This window comes from Camelina sativa, chromosome 9, assembly GCF_000633955.1.
Source record: "Camelina sativa cultivar DH55 chromosome 9, Cs, whole genome shotgun sequence".
Classification (NCBI taxonomy): domain Eukaryota; kingdom Viridiplantae; phylum Streptophyta; class Magnoliopsida; order Brassicales; family Brassicaceae; genus Camelina; species Camelina sativa.
This window is the reverse complement of record NC_025693.1, coordinates 6,453,564-6,475,489: the sequence shown is the minus strand read 5'-3', so window position 1 is coordinate 6,475,489 and position 21,926 is coordinate 6,453,564. Positions and strand designations below refer to the sequence as shown.

The window sequence follows — 21,926 nt, the reverse complement described above, 5'->3', positions numbered from 1 at the left end:
TGTGACGTCTGTCTTATTTTGAGCTAGGCATTTCAACAAACACGTTATGTGCATCAAAACGAATAACTTGTGAAAAACTTATACCGTTAATGGGAAACCAAATTGATTCAAAGTACAACAATTCCAAAAGCAAACTATACTAAACAACAACAAAATGACTCATAAACTCCGAAAAAATCACATTTTTATCGATTTTTAAAAATCCTTAAACCTTAAGCAATGGAGACTTTAGCACCAGCTTCTTCAAGAGTCTTCTTAGCTTCTTCAGCTTCATCCTTAGTCGCTCCTTCTTTAAACTTCTTGGGCAACCCTTCGATAAGCTCCTTAGCTTCCTTCAACGCCAAACTAGTCAAAGCCCTCACAGCTTTAATCACTGCGATACGCGAGCTACTAGGAACCTCGTTGATAATCACATCGAACTCGGTTTGCTCCTCCACTACAGCCGCCGCACCACCGTCGGCCGGAGCTGCAACAGCCGCTGCAGCAGGGGCTAAGGAGAGTGGAGAGACGCCGAACTTGTCCTGAAGGTAATCGACGAGAATGCGAGCTTCTTCGAGGGTTAAGGATGAGATTTCGGATCCGATCTTCTCGATTTTCTCCGGAGCTTCGACGGCGGCGATGGGACGGAGGTTGATTGCACGGTGGGTTGAAGCACCTCCAAGGCGAAATGGGAACTCGATTGCGGTGGTTTTGGAAGGGAAGTGATGGGTGGAAGCGGAAGTGAGATGAGATGAGGAACGGATTGAGCTTGCGATTGAGAGAGTCGTCGACGCCATTGTTTCGCTCTTCTTCTTCTTCCTCTGAGTCTTTTGGGATTTGTTTTGTGTGTCTCGGCTCTCTGTGAGTGTGTTTGTAAGAAGATGAGGATAAAAAACAAAAGGATAAGGGATATTATGGTCATTTAATGTAATGCGTACGTTTTTGCTTATCATGTGCGTGAATACGATTGAGAAGTTAAAAAAAAAAACAACAGGGGCGTTCCGAGAATCGAACTCGGGACCTCTCGCACCCAAAGCGAGAATCATACCACTAGACCAAACGCCCTTGTTGTTTGAAATGATACTTATGTTTACTTTTACTATAGTCATAACATTATGTAAAACCTAGGCAAAACCAGTTACGAGAAGCCACATTGATTAAAATCAATACAATAAAAACAATAAAAACACAATGTTTCTTTGAACTTGACACATCAGCTTCTGTATTGAAGCAGAGACTGACACATCATTTAAAATGAATACCCAATAAGATTAAAACAATTAATACATATCAGATTTTTTTGTCCTACGTGGACAGAACCAAAAAGAGGAATGGTCGATTTCTTTCCCTTCTTCCTCGTCGTTTACCCGATGGTCCGACTGTGCGTTTAATCCATCGATGAATTATTTCTTCTTCTTTGTTGCCGTTTATACCATGTCCCAACTGTGCTTGTGCGTTTAATCAATCAATGGTCTGTATCTTTTTTTTTCTCGCCGTCTATATAATGGTCTTCGTGATTGGTTGGAATTAGGGGTTTATTCGATTTGATTGATCTGATTACGACTCTAGGGTTGGGCGATGAAGGATGCATCTTCACATATCTGATTACAACTCTAGGGTTGGGCGATGAAGGATGCATCTTCACATATCACATGAGAAGCATTATGAATTCGAGGAGTAATGAGTTTATGAATTCGAGGAGTAATGAGTTTATTAATTCGATTTAAGTTGCAGCTCATCTGATCAGCTCTTACAGATCTATCTTCCACCGCCACCGCTTCCTCCGCTAAAATGGTTTGTATATTTATTTTACCGCTAAGCTTGTTCGATCAAAGGTAAGCAGATAGTTAATTTAAGTAATTTTGTTTTGTTGAGTTTGATCCTTTGTACGACTATCTCAAGAATTTGAGTGCCGGTTCGACTAAAATTGTCGTAACAAGTAAGAATCATGCATTTGAAAAGTGTGGCCTGTTGATTGCTGAGCTTACTATGTTACGTCTACTATGCAGCTTTCGATGAAATCCCCTTCTTATCCATAAGGCACACTATTACAAATCTGATTTGAAATCAATATGTGAGATAGTGCATGCAACAAAGAAGTTCAACATGATTTTACAACATCAAAATTGGTCTTTCATTCCAACATACGTGAGAAAGAGATAGTTTATATTAATAATAGTTTACAATATTGTTAATCGTTCTTTATATTGTGCAATCCAAGTTGCTCTCTTTATTTACTTTTGTTAATGTGTATGTGGATAGGTAATGTGTGTAGACTGTAGAACATAATTTGTATTGGATTTTCTGTATAATCTGAGTATGCACAATTCAACGAACTGAGTGTTCTCTGTTTTGTGTGTCAATTACCCATTTGTTGAGTTAAATCTTGTAATCATCTTTTTTGCTTGTTCTTTGCAGCGAGCAAGAAAAATATATCACCAAATCTGTGGTCAACAAGGTATTACTCAATTTCTGATGATGAATCTTTGTTTCTTATTGTTCTATATTTTAAGGTTGATTACTTTTTTACATTGATTTGTGCATATGTGAAAGAGGACACTCGGAGAGTTTTCATTTCCAAGGGAGAGCATGATGGTAAGGATGAAACTAAATTTCAGGATCCCTTGATCAAGAAGAGAGTAGAAGAGGAATGAGAGCTTAGATATTTGATTGTATGATCTAAGCTCAGTTTTTCAATCTTTGTATTATTTTCAAGTGAGGAGATGATTGGTGAAATGTTTGCTCTGTTTATGTTCCGGGGAAATTTTCATGTTTCAGTTTGACCTCTTGTTACTTCCTCATGATCTGAAGTTTGATGCATTTGGTGTTTTAACAAGTCATTGTTGTAGTTGGGTGATAGTGTTTTTTCTGGATTATCTTTTGTAGGTAATTCACATGGACATGAATGACTACTATGATGGAGAATCAACATCGCTTTTTCTCAGTCAGGTTCTTCTTTATAGATTTTTTTAAAGGTTTGTGGTAGTTTAAGGGTTTTCCCTGTTAGTTTAAGCTATGTATTTGAAATTTGAAATTACTATGAATGTTGGTTAAGAGTAGAGTAACGATTTTAACTGAAAGATTCAACAAAACCCTCCAACTTTATGATCAAATTCAATACACTTCTGATCACAAATCACTTTGGCTCTCACAAAGCTTTTGTTTTTCCATTCCCGTAGACCGTAGAATCTGAGAAGAGGACGCAAGCCTCCCAACAGCGATAAAGAAGGCACGCAGAGACGATTGTTAACAGAATCTTCATTGGAGTTAGGTTCAGGGAGCAGGAGGAGCAAAGACAAGGGATGAAGGTTGTGGGTATGAAAGAGAAGAAGTAGAGAGATGGAGGAATCAGGTAGAGTAATGAGGAGAAGAAGGAGAGAGATGGGTTTGTGAAATTAAGCTTTGATGATCGGACAATCGCCACTGTTGTCTTGTTTGTGATGAAACCGTTTTTTTTTTTGGCAAAGTAATGAAACTCTTATATATCTGAATATATAGTGGATCGTTCTTTGACAAAAAAGTATACGATATTTAAAGCCCAGTAAAACTCAATTGGGTCCATAAAAAATAAATTAATCGCAATTAATCTTCATTAAAGGTTTGGAGTGATCAAATAACACGATTTAATAAATTAACATATATCGTCTCCCTATTATCTAATAACAGAATTTCATTAGAAAATTAGAGTACCACAATGATAAAAAAGTCCATAATAAAAAACATAAAGAAAAAACAAAGCATAAGTAAAATTACAAATAACATACCAAAAATAAAACAACAAATAGTTATAAAAAAATGAAAAACACCAAACTCGCGGCGTAGCGCGGATACTATCCTAGTTAATTTTTGAAAGGCAAGTAAATACTTTCATGCTAGAAAAATTAAAGGCACTTAAACGGATTTAGCACCTTGTGATCCACTTTGGTTTTCACACATTGATCAGTTTCAGTGTTTTAGGAGTGGCTAACTAAATGCAAACACTAGCACTATCGTAGAAATTAGCATAGACACTACCATTATCCATATACCTAACACCAAAACATGAAAGTCTATTAAACACCAAAATAATTTTATGAAAGTCTATTAATTAGAAAAAAAATACACTTCATGTTTGAAAAACTGTTAAAACTTAAACAATAGAAACCTTGGCACCAGCTTCTTCGAGCTGTTTCTTGGCTTCTTCGGCTTCATCTTTCGTCACACCTTCCTTAAACTTCTTCGGAAACCCTTCTGTGATTACCTTTTTCGATTCCATCAACGACAAGCTGGTCATAGCCCTAATGGCTTTGATCACTGTAATACGCAAATTATCGGGAACGTCGTCGATAACCACATCGAATTTGGTCTGCTTATTCCCAGCAGCCACCACACCGCCAGTGTTAAGTGGAGGAGGGAAAGACGCAGCAGCAGGCGCTGAGAAGAGTATTGAAACACGGAACTTGTCTTTGACGTAGTCGACAAGGATGCTGGCTTCTTCCAGGGTTAGAGACGAGATCTCGGATCCAATCTTCTTGATTCTCTTTGGAGCTTTGACTGCAGATATAGGATGGAGGTAGATTGCACGGTGGCTGAGCGTGGAAGATGAAGAAGAAGAAACACCAAAGCCAAACGGAAGTTGTATTGCGATGGGTCGAGAAGGGTAGTGATGTGCGGCATTAAGACCGGAAGAACAAGAGGAGGAACGCATTGTGGTCGAGATGGAAAGAGTAGTAGCTGCCATTTATTAGCTCTTCGGTTTCTTCTTCTTTATAGATTTGTCTTATGTGTATCTGTGTTTGCGTTTCTTAGACTGCACGTCTGCACGAGAGAAGAAGATGATGAGGAAGATAAACAAGAAAAAACCCTTTAAATTTTTGTATAGAAAGATACAAACCCTAAGTTTATTTATGCCTAAACTTTGGTTGATAGGTTTTATATAATTTCTACTTTCTTAAGTCACAATTTGTTTCCTTTTCTAAAGTCATTCGATTTGTTTCCTTTTCTAAAGTTAAGGAAGTTAGGATGTGAGAATTTTATATCCTTTGGAAAGTCGTTTGACAAATGGTTTAGAGCCCTCATAGGGACAAGTTGTTGTCTGGCTCTCAAGCATAACTTCTCTCTTTGTTTCTCTGTTTTAGTCATATCTTAATATAATCAGTTCTATATCTAAGCTCCATTTGTAGTAAACGGCCCGGACATTAACATAGGTTAAACAACAATGATAAAATGAAGGTTCCGATTAGTACTATCGTTTCAATAAGGCCGTTTTATGTTTTTCAACGGCTGTGGAAAAGGCAGTTGGTAACAAGCGTGTAGTTTTTTTGGTAACAAGCGTGTAGTGAAAAATGGAAGAGTAAAGCTCTCAAAGAAAACAGAGGTTAGAAGAGCTTCTTTCAAAAATGTACTTATCTTGATTTCAACATCTAGATGTGATGAGGAAATTAGCCCGAGTCTGATTTAGTGTTCATCGCAACTTCGATAAAATTCGATTTCCGAATAGATAGTTTTCATGAATAATCTGTTTCTTTTTTACTGTTTACCATGGTTAGATAAGAATCTACACCTATGTGGTCATGGGCGACTCATGGCAAAACACAAACAAATCACATTCAATAAAACTACAGATCCAATCTTAGTGAACTTATATTGTAAATTTGTAACTCTGTTTGTGTTAATAAGGCAATCATAACTCTAGCTACCTTTTCATTGTTAAGCAACTTAGTTGCTGCAACTAAATATGTCTCCTTACTTCGTATGTGAGTGATCTATCTTATCCTCACCTAGGCATTTCAACAAACATCTTATGTGCAGCTACTGAATCTACGCAACAATGGCTAAATCAGCATAACGGTAGCCAAATTTACTCAAATTACAACAATTTCTTAAAGCTGAATCAACAATTCCAAAAGCAAACTATACTAAACAACACAAAAGACCCCGAAATTTCCAGAAAAGAGAAGAACTTTATTTAAAAAAACCTTAAGCAATGGAGACTTTAGCACCGGCTTCTTCAAGAGTCTTCTTAGCTTCTTCAGCCTCATCCTTAGTCGCTCCTTCTTTAAACTTCTTGGGCAACCCTTCGATAAGCTCCTTAGCTTCCTTCAACGCCAAGCTAGTCAAAGCCCTCACAGCTTTAATCACTGCGATACGCGAGCTACTAGGAACCTCGTTGATAATCACATCGAACTCGGTTTGCTCCTCCACTACAGCCGCCGCACCACCGTCGGCCGGAGCTGCAACAGCCGCTGCAGCTGGAGCTAAGGAGAGTGGAGAGACGCCGAACTTGTCCTGAAGGTAATCGACGAGAATGCGAGCTTCTTCGAGGGTTAAGGATGAGATTTCGGATCCAATCTTCTCGATTTTCTCCGGAGCTTCGACGGCGGCGATGGGACGGAGATGAGTTGCACGGTGAGTGAGTGTGGAAGACGAAGCACCACCGAAGCGGGAGGGGAATTCGAATGTGGTGGTTCGGGAAGGGAAGTGATTAGCGGAAGCTATGGTTGGGTAAGATGAAGAACGGATTGAGCTTGCGATTGAGAGAGTCGTCGACGCCATTGTTTCACTCTTTTGGCTTCTTCGGGATTTGAGTTTCGCTCTCTCTGTGTGTGAAGTGTTTGATTGGATTGTAGGAGGAAGAGGAAAGATGAGGGATAGAAAAATAAAAGATAAGGGGTAATTTGGGAAAATAAATTAAGGCGTAGGTTTGCTATCATACGCGTATAGACAGACATAAATGAGATTGTCCGAGTTCGTCTTTGACGATAATACCCTTGATGTTGAAAAGATTAAAAAAAAGGAAGGGGCGTTCCGAGAATCGAACTCGGGACCTCTCGCACCCAAAGCGAGAATCATACCACTAGACCAAACGCCCTTACTGTTATAAACACTGTTCTGTATATACTTATACCTTTTAATTTGATAATTTGATGATTTATGTTATTATTATTAGTCACAAGATTATTAACACTACCAAGTACCAAAGGGGTTCATAGACTTTGAATCAAAGTTTGTAGTGGAAAACATTTATGCATTAAAAAGAAGCATATAATAATCGTATACCAATGTTGTGTAATCACATCGAGTAGTTTGGACTCTATATTTTTTCCCACCAATGCTACAAACAACAAACTAGTTCCACTTCCAATGAATCCAACACCCCACATTTCAAAATCACTTGAAGTGGGTGGCTTTCTCACCATCTACGGCGTCTCCTCCCATACCAAAACGCAAACGCAGCTACAGATGCAGCCACAACGACTCCAGTAGCCGCATGCCATACGTACAAAGGCTTCTTCATCATCACCACGCTTGAAGATTGCCTCACCATCTCAGAGCTCTTACTATCTTTAACTTCAGGAACTTTATGCTGACTCACTACGGTCTGAGCAAACCCGAGTCCTTCTTTTTCCAATTCTTCCGAATCAATAGTCACAGCTGGTTTCAATTGTGTCGCCTTTGAGATGATTTCATATTCTTCTTTAGTCCCTCCTTCAAGAAAAGATCCAACAAGGTGACCCTTCTTAACCCAATACGCTCCAAACGATTTCCCGTCTTCATAATCTCCAAAGTGCACAACTTCCCCTGTAGGGTCTCCATAGAATTGCCATGAGAAGGCGAAGACCCTTGAGTAGAAGAATGGCAAATAGTCAAATTCTCCGGTCTTGACTGGATCCATGATGGCTGAAACTGCGTGTCGCGCTGATTTCCTAGCTGAGTCCACGTGCTCAAGCCTCCTCATTTCGCCAAATAGTTTCACTGGAAATGTAGCTACATCCCCTATTGCATACACTGAGCTGTCACTAGACTGCATTTTGCTGTTTACTTTTATCCCTCCTTTCTCTATTGTTAACTGTCCTTCAAACAAACTTGTGTTTGGTCGTATCCCGATTCCAACCACAACCAAATCTGCTGGTAATTGGTTCCCGTCTTTGAGATTAACCGCAGTGACCTGTATATCGAAAACCAAAAAGGCTCATATCAATAAAGAAACACACTGAACCAGGCTCAACATGTCATAGTTCCATCACTGGACTAAAGAGTATCCATTGTCCTCCTTATGGCTTATTCTTCCCTTCTTTAGTTCTATACATAGATGCAAAGTACGAGATATCTTTCAAGTTGAATCTCAAGCTAAAGAAAAAGATCTGACCTTTCCATTCGAGTCAAACTCAAATGATGTCAAAACCGTTCCCTTTATGAATTTCACGCCTTTAGCCCTGTAGTAGTCTTCATACAAACTTGCAATCTTTGGCGTAAAGAGACGTGCCACTGTCATAAAAAACTAAAAAGGTCAAGCCAAATACACAAACTTTCTCTCTTACACGTAAGTTGAGTAATATAATCAAGAGTACTTACTGCAGTGAGCCTCTGGGAAAACCATCGTCACATTGATTTTGTTGATCACTAAAGATGCAGCACACTCCATGCCGATGTAGCCACCACCGATAACAACAGCATTCCCATTGGAGCTTGATTGAATCACAGTGGCAAGCCTGTTTGCATCGGCCAGATCTCGTAAGTAACAAACATTTTCAGCATCTGAGCCTTCCACCCCAAATTCTTCAAGCTTCAACGCCTACTTGCACAAGCCACATATGATAAAAAAATAAGGCCATGACTTTAGCATTTCAATGTTCAAAGTATTAAATAACATTAATTTCTTCAATAGTGTTCAGGAGTGAGCTGATTTGCCCATATCATCTAATAGACATTCCACAATTACAAAATCATTGTCTTCAGTTATTAATGATAAGGAATCACAGATTAATAAATCCCAAGGAGAATAATATTTACAAAACATAAATATTCTTGTGCAATCAATACCCGGGCACCAGTTGCAATGATCAAGAATTTGTAACTTATAGTCTCCCCAGTGCTAGATAAAAGAGTCTTCCTCCTCACATCAACTGACTTCACACGAGTTCCAAGGACCAATTCAATTCCTGACAAAAGTATTTCAAAAAACTATCAGAAAAGAATTCTGTAGTCATAGCCCAAGAAAAATAGTACTTTCTCAACAACAAAATAAAATGAGCAGATGTAATTACCATGATCCTTGTACCATTTCGGGGTGAGCTTCTCATCATTAGCACCAACACAAGTGTGGAAAGAAGGAAGCCGTGCAGGAGCTGCAGATAAGATCATGAGTAACCCTTACAAAGCCTAATGAGTAAACTTTAACCAAATTCCTTATATTCATTCCCTAACTCCAAATGCAGAAACAGCAGTCTACCAGGTTTTCTCTTACCTTCTGGCAGCAGAAAACCTTTGCTTAAGGCTGGCCTCTCATACGGTGCAACCTAGAAAACGAAAAAAAAAAAAAAAAAGCAAATACCAAAGCTTATTTTCTACAGGGGACGAAACAAACATAGAATCCACAAACCAACACTTCATAACAAAACAAGCATGAGTGAAAAAACATGAATCACAAACCAGAAAATAGTGAGTCAAGGGTTGTTTGGAACTAATAGGTAAAGCCACAAAATTGTATTGTCCTTCAAGGCTAGACGCTAACAATGTATTGATTCTTGCAAAGCTACTCTACAAGTAGTGTAACTTTTACCAAATACCCCAATTATATCACATCCATATACAGCAAAATCCTAAGCACAAATTGCACATAATTTCAAAAATCTTGATCTTTAACAAAATTCAAACTAAACACGTATAAGTAAGATTTGATTGAAACTGATCATGTTCGTTGCTTGAGCTTCTGATACTTCAATTACAAAGTATAATACCGAGAAACCGATAAATTTAGAGCCGATACAGGACTCTAAAACAACAACGCTGGTTTCGCAATCGAAACAAGAAAAAAATTCAAAATCTGTTGATGAGATTAAAGAGATAGAATTGGGTTGCTTACGGGTTCTTCGGAAATGATACAGAGTTCGCCATCGGAGACACCTCTACGCGTGAATTCGAGAGCTGCATAACCAGCAGCAACACCTCCACCGAGAATTACATATACGAACGCTCTCCCCATGTTTTTTTGCCTTATCACTTTCCCGAGAAAATCCTAAACATGACGATGGTTTTGTATATTTTTGTTTTTAATTTTTCCGAGAAAATAATTTTTTTTTTTTTTTTTTTTATAGGCACAGAAGAAAATAGAAAATTCTGTTATCTATGGCTTTTTTAGTGAATGATATTCGACGATTTGGTATTGGTCATTTTACAATTTTACCCTTCTTTTGACTTCTTTAATAATTCAACGGTGAAGATTAAGTTAAACGAGGATCTGGACCGTTTATTTGTGGACCCAGCTTAACTCTTTGCTTGCACGACTTGCTCGGCCCATCATCATTGGTAAAAGAGATTATTATAAATATAGATGATTGGTGTCAGTCGATAAATTACTTTGAAAATTACACTGTATTTTATTTATTAGTTATAAATTATATTTTGTAGCCTTGAAAAAATTAGAAAAAAATTATCTCAAACTAATTGGTATAAATATTTTTAGTTAAATGGTTAACGGTGTACTTTTACAATTTTTTTTTACAGAAATTTGATTTAACAAAATCGTATTATAGATTTATAAATCACCAAAATGCTCTCCTCTCTCTCTATCTGTTTCCTTATCCGCTGGTGTCAGTTTTTGGTAACAGTTCTCTTCTTCCTCCATAGAGTCTTTCTCTAATGTCCCCCATCATTGTCAGTTTGCCGGTTTTCTCTTGGAATCTACCTCCACAATGTTGGTTGGGATTATCCTGAGTTGGTTTTGTCCCCATTATCCATTTCTCCATTTCTATTCAAAAACCACTTCTTTCCGACTATTTCTCAAATTAACTGTTCAGCAGTTGCAAACCATCTCCTTTATAACCAGTGTCGGAATCCTATGTTATCCTACTCTAATTCATCACCTTTTTCTCTTTGGTTATTGTTTTATCCTCCTTCCCAAAGATTAACCATCAAAATGGCCGATGTCAACATGCATGTGGCTGATGCTTTTGAAATTCCGCGAACCTCTTTAATCAAGCAACGAGAGCCTCTCAATCCAGTCTACTGGTGCGTCCGGCGAATCCACGTTGACAGAACATTCGTGCAATGATCCGCTTCTTCCCTCATCTTTGGGGGATGGGTAACTCGGTTACTAGTCGTGTTGTAGAAAATGGTCGTTCCTAATTTCTCTTCCAGTCTAATGAGGCGTTACAACTTGTGTATCGACAGGGTCCCTGGAGTTTCAACGAATGGATAGTGGCAATGAAACCATGGCAATCAAACTTACCAAACGAAAATCCACTCTCGGTAAATTTCTGGATCCAAATTCGGGGTATCCCTCTACAATTCTTCACCGCACCATTGGTACGCTACATTGCAGAGACTCTAGGGCCTGTTGTTGATTCAGAGATTGATAATCTTGCTGGTGGCAATATAGAGTTTGTCCGGGTTTGCATCCAATGGCCTCTTGATCAACCAGTAATTTTTCACCGCCGATTCCATTTTGGAAATGAATGGGCTATGGTCTCTTTTCGTTTTGAAAGATTGAAAAACTACTGCTTCCGATGCCAATCCTTGCGACATGACATCTCCGAATGTACTGCACAACTCCAAGAGGAAGCCGTTGTTCATAATCCACCACCACCACCATATGCCATTATTAATGCTCCTATAATGGCGATCCCAAACCAACACATCCCTTACCCATGATTGCTCAATCTGCAAACATCCAACTTGGACATCAAGAGCATCTGGCCCTCCCACCACTACAGCAATCACAAGTGGCACTAACAGAGCTTGTTCCTATTAATGGCCAGATGATATCTATAGGTGATCTACCCAGACTCTATCACAATTACACTACAGTAGATGATCCTTCGGAAGCAGAAGCACGTCAACGAGGCCTGATCTTAGCACTGAAACATACAGGTAACCGAATCTTAGAAGCGGTTATGCGTCCTCTTCCCCATCTACTGACTCAACAGAGGAAACAACGTAGAGTTTCTTCACCAGTGGATGCTAGTTCATCGTCTAACACACACAATAGAGGCATGGCGGGCCCGGTTCCGCCAGACGATCAATGAAGATAGCCAATTGGAACTGTCAAGGAATGGGGAAGTTTCCTACGGTTCTACGCCTTAAGTAGATAAGTCGTCAATATCTCTTGGATGCAATCTTCCTCATTGAGACGAAGCAATCAAAGGTTTATATTATTAATGTTGCAGTTTCTTTAGGTTTCCCTAATTTATGTATTGTACCGCCTCAAGGCCTCAGTGGTGGCTTGGCTTTGCTTGGGAAATCCTCTATCAATATTACTATATTGTACCAAAATGCAAGACTTGTAGATTTCTCTATTAATGACAAAATCACTACTTTCTACTGGTCTTGTATTTATGGCCATCCTGATCCACAATATCGATATGAGCTTTGGGAACGTCTACAATGTATTGCTGTCAACCGTAATGAAGCTTGGCTAATGATTGGAGACTTCCATCAAATAATGAACAATAGTGAGAAGATTGGAGGCCACAATCGTGATGACTATACATTCTGTGATTTCAATGATATGCTGTCTACTTGTGATATGGTAGACTTGAAGCATATCGGTATCAAATTCAGTTGGAGTGGTCAGCAAAGTATTATTCTTAATGGTACGAGGACTAAAGAGCTTATACAGTGGTTCTTAGACAGAGTTATTGCGAATACAGAGTGGTTCTCCTACTTCCCTGCTTCAGCTGCTGAATTCTTGGAACCAATTGAATCAGACCATCGACCTGTTATTATTGATATTTTAACAGAAATCAGTGTAAAGATAGGCATGTTCCGTTATGATAGACGTCTTGCGGAGAGAGAAGGTTATATGGAGTGAATGAAACAAGACTGGACTAACCTTCCATCCGGACTGATGTTTTCGGAGAAGATTAAGTTGTTGCGTTCAAAAATCTCTAAATGGAAGCAATCGAATCTTACTAACTCTGCAGAAGAAATAAAGACCCTCAAGAATCAACTTGAAGCAGAGTTTTGAGAAGTCTCTCCAGAGTATACCAAGATTCGTGATATCAAACGATCCCTGAGTAAAGCTTATCTCCAAGAGGAGATTTATTGGAAACAGAAGAGTAGATCACAATAGTTGAATGAGGGTGATCGCAATACCTTATACTTTCATGGAAGTGTAAAAGCCCGTAAAGCCAAGAATAGAATGCTTTCAGTCTATGATTCTAATGGTGTCGAACATGTTGGAGATGAGAAAATATCTCTGATTGCCACAGAGTATTTTCAAGATCAGTATCAGAAAGAGGGACATAACAGTTGGGGGGATTTCTTTGATAATATTCCTGCACCAGTAACGGAAGATATGAATACCCTCCTCACTCAAGAAGCTACTGATGACGAGATACAACAAGCTGTCTATGCTATCAGAGGTGATCGAGCACCAGGTCCAGATAGTATGACAGGATACTTTTATCATCAGTTTTGGGAAATTCTAGGTACAGATATCACCACTGAGATCAAGAATTTCTTTCAGACAAGTACTATGCTACCTCGACTCAATCAAACACATATATGTCTCATCCCTAAGATAGAGCAACCGAGTCGGATGAGCGACTACCGACCCATTAGTCTCTACAATGTCTCATATAAAATCATATCCAAGATTCTCACAAGTCGTCTGAAGCTTATCCTTCCAGATATCATCTCGATCGAACAAACAGCTTTTGTTCCTGGACGACTTGTAACTGACAATATTCTGGTGGCTCATGAGTTACTTCATTCTCTTAAGTCCAGAAAGCGACAATCAAAGAGTTATATGGCGATTAAGACTGACATCAGTAAAGCCTATGATCGTGTGGATTGGGAGTTTCTTGAGAAAACCATGGCTCAATTGGGTTTTAACCAAAAATGGATCACTTGGATCATGGCTATGGTTCGTTCTGTTTCATATTCAGTGTTAGTGAATGGCAGTCCTACTGGTACGATCATCCCGCAGAGAGGCATCCGTCAAGGTGACCCTATTTCTCCCTATCTGTTTCTCTTTGTTGCTGAAATGTTAACACAAAAAAATAAGACAAGAGGAGTCCAAGGGTAATATCACAGGCTTATCTATTAGCAATAATGGTCCTAGAGTTACTCATCTTCTTTTTGCGGATGATTCCCTCTTCTTCTGCAAAGCCAATTTGCGGAATAGCACAACACTTGCTCTACTATTAAAACAATATGGAGACTTGTCAGGACAATGTGTGAACCACAACACATCCTCCATCACGTTTGGTTCTCGAGTAGAAGAAGCAAAAAAAGAAATAGTCAGAAGCCATATCAATATAACCAGTTCCGGAGGCTGTGGAAAATACATGGGTCTGCCAGAAGAATTCTCAAAGAAAAAATGTCAGATGTTTGAGTATATTGTTAAGCGTGTAAAGGGGAGAACGAAGAATTGGCATACCAAATACTTATCAGAAGGTGGTAAAGAGGTCGTACTGGATTCTATCGCTCTAGCAATGCCAACACATGCTTTGAGTTATTTTAAGCTACCGATTACCATCTGTCAAAAGATTACATCTCTCCTTGCACAGTTCTGGTGGGGTTCAGATGAGTCAAAAAAATGAATATCTTGGGTTGCTTGGAAACGTATGAATCTCCCAAAGTCGGAAGGTGGATTAGGATTTAGGGACATTAAAAAATTCAATGATGCTTTACTCGCTAAACAGGCATGGAGAATCTTGACATCACCGGATTGCCTTCTTGCCAGACTCTTGAAAAGCAAATATTTCCCTGAAACTGATATTCAACATGCGATTTTAAGCAGAAAGCCTTCACATGGTTTCCGTTCAATACTACATGGTCGTGATTTATTAATCAAAGGTCTCCAATATCATATAGGAGATGGTGCGACAATAAACCATGTCACTGACCCTTGGATCCCAACTCACTCACCTTAACCTGCAACTCATCATTCTATGCATCCAAATTCTGTTCTCAATGATCTATGGCAAGTTGGAGGACGCCAGTGGGATGAGCCTAAATTACGACAACAACTTTTACTTGAAGATGCAGCCCATGCTTGTTGCATATATCTTCCACAACATCAATGTCCGGATAAACTAGTCTGGCATTACACCAAGGATGGCATTTACACAGTGAAGTCTGGATACTGGCTGAGTCTTCATCTCCCGGATGCTAATGACCACATTGATCCACCACTAGGTAATCCTTTGCTAAAAACAAAGCTTTGGAAAACATCACTGCCACCAAAACTAAAACATTTCTACTGGCGAGTGTTATCTGCTGCTCTGGGAACTGCTCATGAACTCAACCGTAGGGGAATTCCCATTGAGGACACTTGCCAACGTTGCTGTCAAGCGGTCGAATCTATCAACCATATGCTCTTCCAGTGCCCATATGCCTCAAAAATATGGAGACTGTCCAATCTTCCTGCTGGTTTCACATTTTCATCATCTCTTGAAGATAACATTGAAGCCTTATTACTCATGTACAACTCGGGAATGAATAGAGATAAGCAACATCTCCCTTTTTGGATTGGTTGGCAAATATGGAAATCAAGGAATGATCTTATATTCAATAAAATAACTTGGGAGACAAGTTCGGTGCTCCTCAAAGCTACTGATGATGTTGTAGAATGGCTGGCTGCAACTCAACCATCTATACAACGCCCTCCTCGCAACTCACCAACTGTTCATTCTCCCTCATCTCAATGGACACTTCCTACAACGGAAGTAGTCAAGGTAAACTTTGATGGAAGTTTTCACTCTCATAATGGCAGCATAGGAGTAGGGTGGATAATTCACGGTGATAAAGGAACATATCTCTTATCCAGAAGTTCCAAACTTAAACAAGCATCTAATCCGCTATGGACTGAAAGACTAGCATTACTACATGCTATTCAATCAACTTGGTGCTGTGGCTACCGAAAGGTGATACTAGAAGGAGATTGCAAAGCTTTAGATGATCTCCTGCATAGAAGAACAACGAGTATAACTATGGAAAATCTCCTAGTTGATATCCGCAGTTGGGCGGATCTTTTTGCTGAAATATCTTTCTCGCTTGTACGACGGGAATGTAATCAGGTGGCTGATAAACTAGCTAAGTCAGCTCATTATCAACCAGAAACTATTTGAACTTTTTTCAATCCTCCACTGTATTTACGGAGTTGCTTATTTCAAGACTTTGTACCAAATTCTAATATCTAATAAAAGACGTTAAAAAAAAAATCGTATTATTCTATATAGCAGAGATTACCTATAGATTGATTTTTATTGGGAAAAGTTCAAAAGTATGTTAAATAAGACGGCAAGTGCCGACAAAGACGCCGTTTACACATCTAACATGCTTAAAAAAAAAACCAACTTCGATATAACTAATAAATAAATTTGTGCTAGACGATTGTCATTCTAAAGATAAAGTGATTTTATCTTTTAACGGTTTAGTTTGTTTTATCTGCAGCATTTATTCAAATTTGTCTTAAAACAAAGTGATTTCATCTTCTAACGGTTTAGTTTGTTTTATCCGCAGCATCTATTCAAGTTCTTAAATTTTGAAGAATAACAAATTAATTTGTACGAAAGTACGTACTATATGATTCAAATAATAATAAAATTATGGATAAATAAAACAATTATATGCATTTAGATCATGTGAATTAGGGGATTCTCATTAGAGTTTTTAAGCATACATTAAAAAAAAAAGTGAGAAAATATTTTCATTTTAGAATTTTTGAGAAACTTTCAAGAAATTAACTTTCTACATGCCAATTTGGAATTGATTTTGAATTCTAGAAAGATAAAATTCATATATAATAAAATAATTGTCTTGCATATGCTCTTACAAGTGATAGTGCATGTACGCTATGATTTCATACCGAATGTGTAGTATTTAAATATTACATATATTATTGTCGTAACAAAATTTGCCATCCAAGTAAAACGCAGTTAAAATTTTGTGATTGTTTTACACTCGAGAAATAGTGATAAAAATGACTATCAAGATAAGACGGTGACTGAGAGAATCCGGGTAAAAGAAGCTGTATCGTCTTTGTAAAACCGTTTCAATTGTTCTTTGTCAATTTGACTCTAAAAGATACGAAATAACAAATTGGAGGAGACCTGTAGAGCGTTAAAAACCAGAAAGAAAAAATAGATATGACGAATTGTAGTTTGTCACGTGTATAGACCATGAGGTGGTTGGCGTATTGGGATGTGTGGTCGAGATGAGGATCATGTTCCGAACGAAGATAATATAATCCAAAACGTTACAAACGAATAGTTTTATATTTTATCGCTCGTCAGAAAACGAAGTTTTTATAGCAAAAAACGTAGATACATATCTCGGCCAAGTGGCTCATACGTTTCATAATCATCCTTTCTTTATTGTAGAGTACATAAGATCATCACTAAATTATATAACTTTCGTTTCTCTGAATGGTAGGATACGTGAAGTAAACAAAAACTATGATGTTCTTCTATTATTATTATTTTTTTTTTTAAAACATGCTGATGCAATATTTAGGCTTTGAATGGTATGGTATATTATGATAATATGCTTAGGAACAGAGGCAAAGAAACTCAAATAGATCATCTGGTTCATGAATAGTGGACGACTGGTTATGGCCTACCTTTTGGGCTCTTTCACCAAATACATATGGGCCTTCTCTNCATATATTTCGAATTCATAAATTTACAGTTGAGAATTTAGAATCTAGAATAAGCATAATTCGAGTTTTCTCACTTTCTGATATTCTNTCATATCGTGTGATGATTTCTCCTTCGTGTAAGGTACTAGGCTATTTACCAGTGGAGTGGACGACGTTTTAACATTGTTAACCTTCGGTTGACATAGCATATATCATTTAATTGGATTAGGTGGGAACCAAAAATCTTCAGACTGAGTTTTGAACCCTAGCTTTCAAATCGAAAACGCTCTTTAATCACGAAATTTTGATATTGTACGTATTAATCGATCAAATGACTTATTGCTCTTTATCGAAAGAGTTGTTACTCTCAAATCGACCCTTCACGTTCAACATCAGAGAGAGTTTCGCGTGGAATGCATGATTTGCACCGATAGAGTTAGTCGATCTAAACCAAAAAAAAAAAAAAAACTGATCAAACCGGAACCAAGTGATTGATCGAAATTGAATTGGAATAATTAGCCTGGTGAAATCGTATTCACATATAATTATTTTCTTTTGTGTATCCGTTACTACACATCGGTGTATTTCTAGGATCGGAGTGCTGAACATCACTTAGAGAAAAGTATTGAGAAAACCGAACTAATAATAGTATATCAACCAATTAACTAGTGATATAATAATAATTAGTTACAAACGTAGCTATAGCTACTTTAGTAACTCCATCGATAATAGTCAAAATCTTCTTAGATAGATGTGAGCCGACTTCAACATTAACTGAAAAAAAGATTACAATGTCAAACTCATTGAGACGGGAAGAAAATGGTTTTTGCTATATATAGAAAGTACAGCTATAAGGCATAAGGCTAGAACAATGCACAAGCAAACACACAAATATAGAGAAGATAAAAAAACCAATTCTTCCACGTTTATCTATATCGTAAATTTATATATAAACCACTTGTATATATATATATATGTTCGTGATGACCGACCCGCCATGTGATTTTTCCTTTATTATTCACATGGGAAGTCGACAATTCCCACATGATAAAAACGTTGGCCTAATCATATATATAAACATGTGGCCCAATTCCATATCCATATATTTCGAATTCATAAATTTACAGTTGAGAATTTAGAATCTAGAATAAGCATAATTCGAGTTTTCTCACTTTCTGATATTCTATAAGAAATATAATGTGGCATAAATAGTAGCTTGTTAAAATAATAACATAATCTTAATATTATTAGGAATCTTAGATATAAATCTAGAAAACATATATAGTTGCGCGTTATTAATAATAAAATAGTTGAAACATACTACATTTTATTCCTATTCTAGCCAATGCATAGAGAAGAGTAAGTGGAGTTTGGATTTATCCTTTACACATGCTTCATTCGGACAAAATGTGTCGTTGCCTAAAGACTAAAGTTAAGAAGTTCGGTAAAGCTTTTAATGCTTTTGCCGTCTCGTTCTATAGTGCTTAACACTTCCAAACCTAACATCATGTCCCAATATTATTCTACCCGATTCATACATAGTAATAAATAAGATGTACACATTTCTACGAATTTGATATCATCTGTAGACTATAGTCGACTCTTTTTGTCTTTATCATTATCAACATGTATGTCAATCGATATAATTGCGGCTCACAATTAGCTAGCCTTTGCGTCCGTACCTCATTGAATCTTATACTTTTCATGTTAAATGTTTTTGGTTTCGAAGTATGGATAGAATAATGAANCAAGTGATTGATCGAAATTGAATTGGAATAATTAGCCTGGTGAAATCGTATTCACATATAATTATTTTCTTTTGTGTATCCGTTACTACACATCGGTGTATTTCTAGGATCGGAGTGCTGAACATCACTTAGAGAAAAGTATTGAGAAAACCGAACTAATAATAGTATATCAACCAATTAACTAGTGATATAATAATAATTAGTTACAAACGTAGCTATAGCTACTTTAGTAACTCCATCGATAATAGTCAAAATCTTCTTAGATAGATGTGAGCCGACTTCAACATTAACTGAAAAAAAGATTACAATGTCAAACTCATTGAGACGGGAAGAAAATGGTTTTTGCTATATATAGAAAGTACAGCTATAAGGCATAAGGCTAGAACAATGCACAAGCAAACACACAAATATAGAGAAGATAAAAAAACCAATTCTTCCACGTTTATCTATATCGTAAATTTATATATAAACCACTTGTATATATATATATATGTTCGTGATGACCGACCCGCCATGTGATTTTTCCTTTATTATTCACATGGGAAGTCGACAATTCCCACATGATAAAAACGTTGGCCTAATCATATATATAAACATGTGGCCCAATTCCATATCCATATATTTCGAATTCATAAATTTACAGTTGAGAATTTAGAATCTAGAATAAGCATAATTCGAGTTTTCTCACTTTCTGATATTCTATAAGAAATATAATGTGGCATAAATAGTAGCTTGTTAAAATAATAACATAATCTTAATATTATTAGGAATCTTAGATATAAATCTAGAAAACATATATAGTTGCGCGTTATTAATAATAAAATAGTTGAAACATACTACATTTTATTCCTATTCTAGCCAATGCATAGAGAAGAGTAAGTGGAGTTTGGATTTATCCTTTACACATGCTTCATTCGGACAAAATGTGTCGTTGCCTAAAGACTAAAGTTAAGAAGTTCGGTAAAGCTTTTAATGCTTTTGCCGTCTCGTTCTATAGTGCTTAACACTTCCAAACCTAACATCATGTCCCAATATTATTCTACCCGATTCATACATAGTAATAAATAAGATGTACACATTTCTACGAATTTGATATCATCTGTAGACTATAGTCGACTCTTTTTGTCTTTATCATTATCAACATGTATGTCAATCGATATAATTGCGGCTCACAATTAGCTAGCCTTTGCGTCCGTACCTCATTGAATCTTATACTTTTCATGTTAAATGTTTTTGGTTTCGAAGTATGGATAGAATAATGAAACTGAACCATTATGTAAACTTTTATTCATTTATTGAGATAAGTTGATATTTTCGGTTTTTTAAAGGTTGTGGTTATGATTCGTGGAGTTAGGCTCACGTCGGGTTCTACATGTTGAATGGCGATGCCCAAAAATGGATAAAAATTGTTGAATAAGGGCAACGTGAACTGTACCAAAAATTATCTATTTTTAGCCTCGATGTGTGATACGTGTCTTTTTGTGATTGGTAACATTAGGTTCTGTATGTTTCATGATGAGTACGTCATCATGTGATATGGTACACACATCGATCTACATGTTTATAGGCTATATACATGCCTAACTCCTATGTTTATGTGTGTACATATATATATGGATGAACGTTGGAGAGGTTCTAATCGTATTCATCATACGCGTAAAATGATTGCTCTGTTTTAACGTTATTTGTTTTGACGTCTTGCTCTGTTTTTACATTCCAAAACAAAACAAAACAAATTATTTAACTTATATGAATGTTTTAACTATAATTTTATATGTAATTATATATCAATTGGTTACTGGATAATTGTACTGATTGAGTATGACAGGAGATATGCGGATAAAGGCTTTTTATCTTTAATAGACTACCGCATATGTTATGGTTATCAAATTAAAAGAAAAATTATCTTTTGATAGTACATTAATAAGTGAAAAGAAAAATGCATACGACGAGATTGGTGCAATCATTTGCACTGCATTTAGTATCACATAAACTTAAGATTATATGACCTTTTACAGAAATAAACAATTCATAACTGATCATTATATGTTAATTTGTTGCTTTATAACTTGATATTACCAAACCCACTTTTTGTATAAATTTAGTGTTTTATACTATGAGTATTAATTAGACATTTTTGTATGTTTTTAATATATGTGAAAACTTCTAAACAAGGAAGTAAATAACAAACCTTACACAATCTTATATTACTACATTGAATTATTAATCATACGTAAAAACGAATTGATGTTCTGCGGATATCTATATAAATATTTTAATAACATAAAAATATCCGAAAAATATATGACCCCTTCGACAATTTTATTTATGTATAACATGGGTTCAATAAAGATCCAAACTATGTATCAAAGATTCAGATAAATAACATTATATATTTTAATTATATCCCCAAACCTCGACAACGAGGCAAAAACATATACATGTCACGTACTAATAATAGTACTCCTAAAAATCATATATAAATACTCAATTAATATTCCATGTTGTGTCCACCGGATCAATCAATCAATTACCATTCAGTAAATGCATTGATGACCAAATATCATCCATACCCCAATAGTTTTCACCGCTTTGATCATCAACCGTCATCGGTATCGGATAATCCACTGTCG

General features: G+C 36.9%; 6 protein-coding genes, 1 long non-coding RNA gene and 2 other non-coding genes across 11 annotated transcripts; 2 read left to right on the top strand and 7 right to left on the bottom strand.

Annotated features, from left to right (window-relative positions):
• LOC104710627 (50S ribosomal protein L12-3, chloroplastic-like) lies at window positions 58–855 on the bottom strand. The gene has a single exon (XM_010427261.2). It carries the CDS (start codon window positions 774–776, stop codon window positions 213–215), a length of 564 nt encoding a protein of 187 aa, XP_010425563.1. The 5' UTR covers window positions 777–855; the 3' UTR covers window positions 58–212.
• Window positions 973–1,044, bottom strand: TRNAP-UGG. The gene has a single exon. It is a non-coding gene; the product is annotated as a tRNA-Pro (tRNA).
• On the bottom strand, window positions 4,014–4,923 carry LOC104710626 (50S ribosomal protein L12-2, chloroplastic-like). Its single transcript, XM_010427260.2, has one exon. It carries the CDS (start codon window positions 4,697–4,699, stop codon window positions 4,109–4,111), a length of 591 nt encoding a protein of 196 aa, XP_010425562.1. The 5' UTR covers window positions 4,700–4,923; the 3' UTR covers window positions 4,014–4,108.
• On the bottom strand, window positions 5,778–6,600 carry LOC104710625 (50S ribosomal protein L12-1, chloroplastic). The gene has a single exon (XM_010427259.2). The coding sequence runs from the start codon at window positions 6,511–6,513 to the stop codon at window positions 5,938–5,940; it is 576 nt and encodes a 191-aa protein (XP_010425561.1). The 5' UTR covers window positions 6,514–6,600; the 3' UTR covers window positions 5,778–5,937.
• On the bottom strand, window positions 6,758–6,829 carry TRNAP-UGG. Its single transcript has one exon. It is a non-coding gene; the product is annotated as a tRNA-Pro (tRNA).
• Window positions 6,965–10,059, bottom strand: LOC104710624 (monodehydroascorbate reductase 4, peroxisomal). 2 transcript variants are annotated; one of them, XM_019230452.1, is made up of 7 exons: window positions 9,824–10,059; window positions 9,191–9,257; window positions 9,006–9,086; window positions 8,782–8,900; window positions 8,314–8,533; window positions 8,108–8,226; window positions 6,965–7,906 (listed from the first exon to the last, which is right to left on the bottom strand). In XM_019230452.1, the coding sequence occupies exons 1-7, from the start codon at window positions 9,941–9,943 to the stop codon at window positions 7,151–7,153; spliced, it is 1,482 nt and encodes a 493-aa protein (XP_019085997.1). In that variant the 5' UTR covers window positions 9,944–10,059; the 3' UTR covers window positions 6,965–7,150. The 2 variants fall into 2 exon arrangements, with proteins under 2 accessions (XP_019085997.1, XP_010425560.1); XM_010427258.2 differs by having other exon boundaries at window positions 9,206–9,257.
• On the top strand, window positions 10,503–12,279 carry LOC104710623 (uncharacterized protein At4g02000-like). 2 transcript variants are annotated; one of them, XR_755040.2, is made up of 2 exons: window positions 10,503–11,041; window positions 11,131–12,279. XR_755040.2 is itself a non-coding variant. In XM_010427257.2 (2 exons), exons 1-2 carry the CDS (start codon window positions 11,008–11,010, stop codon window positions 11,608–11,610), a joined length of 522 nt encoding a protein of 173 aa, XP_010425559.1. In that variant the 5' UTR covers window positions 10,507–11,007; the 3' UTR covers window positions 11,611–12,279. The 2 variants fall into 2 exon arrangements, 1 of the variants encoding a protein (XP_010425559.1); XM_010427257.2 differs by having other exon boundaries at window positions 10,507–11,049.
• Window positions 12,583–13,549, bottom strand: LOC104710622. Its single transcript, XR_755039.2, has 3 exons — window positions 13,054–13,549; window positions 12,791–12,875; window positions 12,583–12,674 (listed from the first exon to the last, which is right to left on the bottom strand). It is a non-coding gene; the product is annotated as an uncharacterized LOC104710622 (long non-coding RNA).
• LOC104715064 lies at window positions 14,856–16,034 on the top strand. The gene has a single exon (XM_010432516.1). The coding sequence runs from the start codon at window positions 14,856–14,858 to the stop codon at window positions 16,032–16,034; it is 1,179 nt and encodes a 392-aa protein (XP_010430818.1).